We start from the raw sequence: 7,579 nt of genomic DNA on the forward strand, positions 1-7,579 counted from the left end.
TGAGATGAGTATGTGAATGGAATTTGATAAAAATGAAAAAGCAGCCAAATAAAAAAAATCCTTATTCCTTTAACCCTCAGACTAGGAAACAAAGACAGACAACTTTAGGCTGTTAAGAAGAAAGAAGTTCTTCTTGAATTAGATAGATGCATTTAATGGATTAGATTGAATGGATTACAAATCCAGATTGTCATTTTAATCACTACCCCAAAATCCCACCTGCATGCTCACCCCATTTCCTGCCACTGAAACTCCTTCACATCCTTATCCCGATTACTTGGTTTGATTCCTTTCCATACTGACCATTCCACATCCTCATATTAATCTTATACATATCAACTTTTGGAAAATAGAAAAGAGAGAAGGGACAGAATTAAAATAGCCCTGAGGAAAAAAAGAGTGTGAATCACCCTCATCCCCCACCTTAAGCACTTTCTTTACTCAAAAATGTCTGGACGACCAAAGACAAGTCAAGCACTGCTAAAGACTCTAACAGCAAAATTCAGACCCAAAATTCAGTAGGGTCTCACAAGTTGATCTATACCGGTCCCACTTTATGCAGTTGGAAACCAGAGCAACCTTCTCTGGTTTTCTAAAGAAATATCACTCTCAGGCAATAATCCCATAGTTTAAGATAACAAACCTGTCTGCCAGGGTGAAGTTCTTTATCTAAGCTTCTGACATCGATCTGTGGAGACAAAACAGGATACCAATGATTTTCCAACATGAATCCTTCTCAGAGCTTTTTGTCACTATTCCATAGGAAAAGGTAAATAAGATTATCTGGCAGAGGACAAGAGGAGTCAACAGGGGCTGTTTCCATTCTATAGAATTCCTTCCCAGTCAGTACTAAGAGGAAAAGGAGGAATATGAAATAGATATGAGCAGAGCTTACCATCATTAGACACATCTCTAATTTGATCCTTCCTAATTCCAAAACGTTCACATATTTTCTCAAATTTCTTCTTTATTTCTTCTGGAAGAGTTTTCTCTCGGCCTGTAGTTAGGGTGAAAGTGAAAATGGCTACTAAGTCTCTCTCACTGATCACTTTTAACAATACATAGAAAAGGAGGTAGCTAGATGAAAGTGGAATGCAGAAAACAGGGGAAAGGTCCTTTGATTTGGGTGACTAAGCTGATAACTTTGGGAATTGGAACTATCATATGACCCCAGGATTTGATGAACCTTAATAAAGGAGGAAAGAAAAATTCCTGTTGATTATCAGTCTGTCAATCAACAAGCCTTTATTAAGCACCTACTATGTGCCAAGTACAATATGAGACACTAGTGATGAAGAGACAAAGGAGAGCTAGTCCTTTCCCTCAAGGAGTTGACAGTTTACTGGAAAGAAACATCTTTAGAAATAAGTACATGTAAGTGTGACACCCTGGGGTTATAAGGGCTAAACAGTTATTACATAAGAAATATGAAAGATAAATAAAAAGTAAATTTTCATGGGGGAATAGAGAATCCAGGGAGTGGAGATGAGAATGCAAGGGAACCCAACGTGGGGGACCAACAGTCATTTCAGAGACAGAGAGACTGGGAGGGATTAGGAGAAAATTTGGGATGTCAGAGAAACATAGGATAGGATCGTATTGCTGAAACCATTAAGATTCCTGAGGTTTTAACCTCTGATTGCTCATCTTCCTTCGCCACATTCCTTCCATGTCTCCAAAAGAGAGAGAATTAGGGTGTCAAACCCTTACCTGCTAGCACTCTGTCCAAAGGGAATGTAAATTTTAATCTCTCAAACTTTTTGATTTTGCTTTTTTCTCTTAAAGAAGAGCCTTTACCTCAAATCACTCAGGCTTTCATCAATTGGCCAAAATTAGGTCCCAGACCAAGCCCAACTTGGTCATTGTTCGGACCTGATTGCTTCAGAATGAATGTTTTCACCAAAAACACTGAAGGTCTTACACATCCATGCTTTTTTAAGGCCTTTCTTTGTCTCATTTCTTATGATGCCCTACTCACTGAATGGATGCTGCCTCAGTTAAACTGAGACCTATTAAAGACCTTAGTTTGAAAAGGCCAGGTCATCTCCAGTTTCCCTGATCCATATCTGATCACTGGATGCAGATGGATCCGAGGAAAAAATGAGGCTGGTAAGTTTGCACAGCCCCCTGTCACTTAAATCCAATTCATTTGAGTGTTGTGTCATCACCTCCTTGATATCATGGTTCTCTTTCAGAATGAAGCACAAACACCTGCTGTAGCAGCACTCCAAGGAGGACTGTGTCCTTCCCAAAGTTTATTTCTATCTCTTAGAAGATTTTACCTTTCTACTTACCTGACTTTAAAATCTGATTTTAGGACAAACATGATTAACCATTCTATTGCCAACCTATATATATCGTTCACTGAGGACAGCCCAAAATGACAAGAGTGGAGCACCCAGGAGGAAAGAGAAAAAGATTTAATGGCTCAATATTAGGCCAGTGGCCTAGCTCCTAACATTTTGTTTACTAACTAGAGGCATGGGGAGAACAACAGAGAATAATTAATACTTATTTACCATTTTTTAGAACAGAGAAAAAGAAAAATTTACCCTGTGACCTCGCTCTGACTCTGTCTTTCTGTCTCTCTTTCTCTGTCACTGTCCCTTTCTCTCTGTCTGTCTCTCTCATCATTTCTTTATGCCAAATATTCAAGTTATTGATATGAAGATAAAAATGAATGTACCTGGCTCTTACAAAGCTTGAATTTTATTGTAGGGTCAGAGCTGCCTGCAAAGGTTCCTGAAGGAAGCTCAAGATGGACAGTTTGCAGTACTGGGAAGCCATTTTTTCCCCTTATCTCAGGCATTGTAAATTTTAGTCAAATACACCACCAAAGCTACAATGATACAATTCATTTTCCTTTACTACACTTTTCATGAAATAGAGAAGGGGAAAAGTATTAGTGCAGGATCATAGGTTACATACCATAGAGTTCTCCCCAAACTGTCACCTCTCCATCTTTGGTATTATACATGATAAATATCAAATGTTCAGAGTCCATACTTTGAGCAGAGAAATCATTAAAACCATCATCTGTGAAGCAATTTAAAAGTTGTTAGAATTTTGAAACTACAGGAGTAAATGTAAAGGCTTGAGACTTATTAATAGTTAAACTTCATGCAAAGTTCTTTCCCAGGGTTTTCTGGAAACTTCAATTCCGTCATAAACCCTGACATTCCAACCAAACTGCAATTTTGTTTACAGACTTATAGTTTTTTCAACATTCCTCTTATCTGCCTCTAGAGTCACAAAATGCTGGAAATGGAAGGAACTTGGGAAACCATCTAGTCCAACCACCTCACTTTATTGATGAGGGAAACTGAGACCAAGGCAGAGAAAGCACTTATGCAAGGCCACACAGTGAGTTATTTTCCATTTCAATCTGGGCTAATCAGACCTCTGGAGCTCTGTAAGGAAGGAGGAAGCGAGAAGATCAATGTTTCTGATCTAGGCTATTCACAGTGCAGTCATGATGGAATTAAGACAGGGTAGGGAAGGGACATCTGCACAAAGGCGTATTTTCATATACTGTCTGACCATTATCCACTTCTTTGTTAATCCATGGGTCCATTAATTCATTTCAGAATAATATTGAGAAATACTGAGACGCTCATTTATACTTACATGTGAAATGCATTTCGCCATCTTCTCCTGTGAAAGCAGTCAAAGAAACTGGAATGCATTTGCCATTTTCCCTAGAAATAAAGATTAGGATTACAAGAACAACTCATTTTGGCAAAGGAAATTTTACTAAGACATACCCTGATGCATTAATTTTAATTTTATCTGTAAAGATTTATAATTTTTTCATTTCTTACAATAAGATTATAAACAATGCTGAATCTAAGTGACTTCTTAGGATTAAGTTGAGTTAAGCATTTGAAAATTGTTGTTTATTTTTAATTTTTTGAAAATCTGAAATCTATGGTGTGGTGAATAATGATGATATCCAATTAAGGAAAATACTTGGTTAGACAGAAGAACTCGCTCTGTAGTAGATCTGCATCAAAATCTTTGGGATAATCAGTAGGCTTTCCATAAGTGAAGAGAAGTTGGATCTGGGTTCAAATCCTGATTCTTTCCCATACTAACTGTATGATCTTGGGAAAAGAAGTTTTTTTTCATCTTTCAGAGAGTTATAGTTCTCATCTCCAAAGAGGGATATTAATGTTCCACCTTTCCTCATAAGCTCATTGTGGAGAAAACCTATAACTTCTTTAAGCTGAAAGAGCTATATATAAATTAGAACTTTTTATTTTATTTTATACTCACAAGATCTCAGGAGAAGAGCAAACAAAAATTGTCTCAATTTAATCAATATAACTGAAATAATCTAAACTATTTCATACTAAATTTAAAAAGAAAAGATAAAAAAGTAGATCAGGAAAAAAGACAGGACAAGTGAGAATCAGAGCTTGGTACACCTAAAAACCTAAAAAGAACTTTGTATTTGATAAGATTTTCTGGGGGTACGGGGGGGGGGGGGAGTAATCTGGCAGAGATGAGATTTAAGGCAATGCTATACTGTGAGTTTATACCATGCCTCCAAGGGCTATGTGGTTGAATATTAATGGTAATAAAATAAGATGATCATCATATTAAGCACCTTTTATAAATACACCTAGGAGGACATTGTCTACTAAATGAAACTGAAAAGTTTTTGCAGATACAAAATAAAATAACTAAGATGAGAAAGGAAGCAATCCTTTGGGATTGCTTTTGGGAAGAAAAAAAACCTTTGAATCAAATACATCTAAATTTAAGATGTTCAAAGTATATAGGAGACTAATAATAATATATAAGACTCAAAGCCTTTTCCTAATAGAAAAATAGTTGAAGGATATAAAATTAATAACCAACATTTAGAAAATGTTTATTATGTGCCAAATACTGTCCTGAACACTTTACATGTTTTACCTCATTTTATCAATATGCCAACCATGAGAAGGAAGTGCTATTATTATTCCCATTTTACAGATAGAGAAACTGAGGCAAACAGAGGTGAATGTGACTTGCCTTAGGGTCACACATCTAGTTAGTGTCTGAGGCCAAATTTGCACTCAGATCTTCCTGACTCCAGGCCCAGTGCTCACTCACTGGGGTACCCAGATGACCAGAGTGTAAATTAAAAAAAATTGGCAGAAAAAATTAGAAACTGTTAACAAACAAAGGAAAGAATGTTTCAAATCACAAGTAATATGAGAAAGACAAATTTAAGAGAATTTACTTTTTACCCAGCAAACTGACATAGATGACAAAAAAAGGAATAGGATTGTAATTGCTGGACAAAGATAGAACAAATGCAGTATTGTTGGAGCTACAAATTGGTCCAATTGATTTGGAAAATCATTTGAAATTATGTTAAGAAAAGGACTAAAATATCCACACCCTTTGACCTCTCTACCACAAAATGGAGACTCTACCACAAAACTCAGGGAGGTTTGGAACAGAAAGGAAATGGTAGTTGCCCCAGGGCGGTGATTCAAAAGATCCAAACTCCACATAAAAATACTTTTAATCAACACTGCCCCTCACCACTGCACACAAGCTTCAAGTATGTGTGTAGCCTGTGAATTTCTGTTTCCTTGAGCAGTTGCCTTTAATATTTATGAAACCAGCCACATTCTGAGAATTTTGTCACTAATGGACTTCTGGCTCAGCCTGTGTGGGTTAAAGGATCCCAGAATTATTGACCCAGCTTTTTGTCCCCGCTTGCAAATTCACCAACTAACAGAGGCAGCGCTTACCTTTTGAGGAATTCACCACTTAGAATACCATCATGTTCACTGAGACTTTTCACAAACAGCTCCAAGCTACCTCCTTCCTCAATCTTAGATGTCACATTTGAGGCCAATACAACAGTGAACCACTCTCCAGTAATCTGTTGGGAAGGGTGTTGATATGAGAATTGAAAAAAGACCCCTCTAGTCTCATAGGCCCCGTCTTTTTAAGCTGGGAAAGACCATAGTCCAAATTCCTCATTTTACAAGTAAAGAAAATGAAGCCTCAAAGGTGAAATATATCTTTACCCCAATCCTATGTGGTTCACATATTATCTTCATAGTATATCAAGAAGCTCATGAGACTAGGAGTTAGGAGATTTGAGTTCTAGTCTGATTCTGATATTAACTCACTCTGTGACTTTTGGAAAGTTATTAACCTTTCAGTACCCTGGTTTGCTCAATTGTCCAATGGGTCTAATAATATTAGCACTGTGCGGTTCATGGCATTATTCTAACGATAACATTATTTTCTCTCCCTCTTGCTATGTATCTTGGAGTTAGATATGACTGGTAATTTCTTCAATTATTTGGGGATTAAGGAGAGAGATTGCCACAGGAACACACAAATTCTCTGCTGGGATCCTAACAAAAGTTCTCCCTTATTTCTTATGAAAGACTTGTGTTCATTCTGTGACTCTAAGCACTCATGATCCTAAAGGACTGCATTTCCCTCTACTCTACCTGAATATGAGATAATACCCCATCACAGAACTTACGTGGTATCTAATCCCAGTACATATGCAGAATAAAAAGACTCAAGCTACCATCTGAATCCTAATGGCAAAATTGTTTTAAATGACAGGACACAGAAAAGGAGCCTTGATGGGATTTGAAGTCTCATTTACAATTGCAATGAGAAGCAGAGAGTATAGATTTCAATTGCAGTTTTTTCTTAAGCAATGGTATCTCAAGACTTCAGCAATGTAAAGAAAACTTACAGATCATGCAGTGCAGCCCTTCATTTCTCAGATGCAGAATTTGTTCTAGGGTTTATACTGTGCTTAATGAGAGTTTATTACCATTTTTTATTTTAGTTACATAAAAGAAATAGCACATTGCCACACACTCGTGTAATTTCATATTTTCTGCTATGTAATTATTGATGTATGACACAACTATTGGGAAAGAACATTTTGAGTGAGGAAACACAAATGTGCATCTTTTTCTTTCAGCTGCAAATCCTGTTTTTGCTTTGTTCTGCCCAAAGAGGTCCTATTTTCCTTGCCTATTACCCTCACACCTTTGCCAGACAACTCTATCAACTTGTTCCCATTCTTGGTCACTTACCTTTTTTGGGTCTTCTATATTATTTTTGAGGGCATGGAGGCCACAGATGAGGGTTAGCCCCAAAGTCAGCAGTAGCATCTTCATCTTTTAAAAGATTTGTATTTGTATTTGATGCTTCAGCAGCCCCTTAATGAGGGAGGATTCTGATGAATACTCTGGCTCTCTGGTCAGCTGCCTTTATACCTCTCTCTGGGGAGGGTTCCTGATGATGTGGCACTAAAGCGACACTAATCCTTCAAAAAATATGTTATTCAGAGTTACTATCCAGTTAGTAACTGCTAGCCAAGATCCCAAGGACAGATTAGTAAAGTACTTCTTGATAAAAAAAAAATCTGACAATTCTGAAATGCAAATTTCCAAGATCAACAGCCAGTGTTAGGTTTGGCCAGCTTCTTCGGATCAACTCCATGTTTATCCCGACACCAGAAAATACAGTTCCTATGTTTTTCTTTTCCCTGTGTCAGTGAGGCAATTACATTCTCAGAAATGATTACACGTAGGTCACC

At 37.2% G+C, this 7,579-nt stretch overlaps 1 protein-coding gene across 1 annotated transcript; it reads right to left on the bottom strand.

The window, feature by feature from the left end:
• Positions 1-665: 665 nt before the first annotated feature.
• On the bottom strand, positions 666-7,157 carry LOC138177263 (major urinary protein-like). The gene is made up of 6 exons (XM_069108360.1): positions 7,074-7,157; positions 5,751-5,884; positions 3,628-3,698; positions 2,929-3,036; positions 896-997; positions 666-688 (listed from the first exon to the last, which is right to left on the bottom strand). Exons 1-6 carry the CDS (start codon positions 7,155-7,157, stop codon positions 666-668), a joined length of 522 nt encoding a protein of 173 aa, XP_068964461.1.
• Between the last annotated feature and the right edge of the window lie 422 nt (positions 7,158-7,579).

Source organism: Petaurus breviceps, unplaced genomic scaffold, assembly GCF_028583685.1.
Source record: "Petaurus breviceps papuanus isolate PSGF00001 unplaced genomic scaffold, PetGlider_PUasm1.0 90383, whole genome shotgun sequence".
NCBI lineage: Eukaryota > Metazoa > Chordata > Mammalia > Diprotodontia > Petauridae > Petaurus > Petaurus breviceps.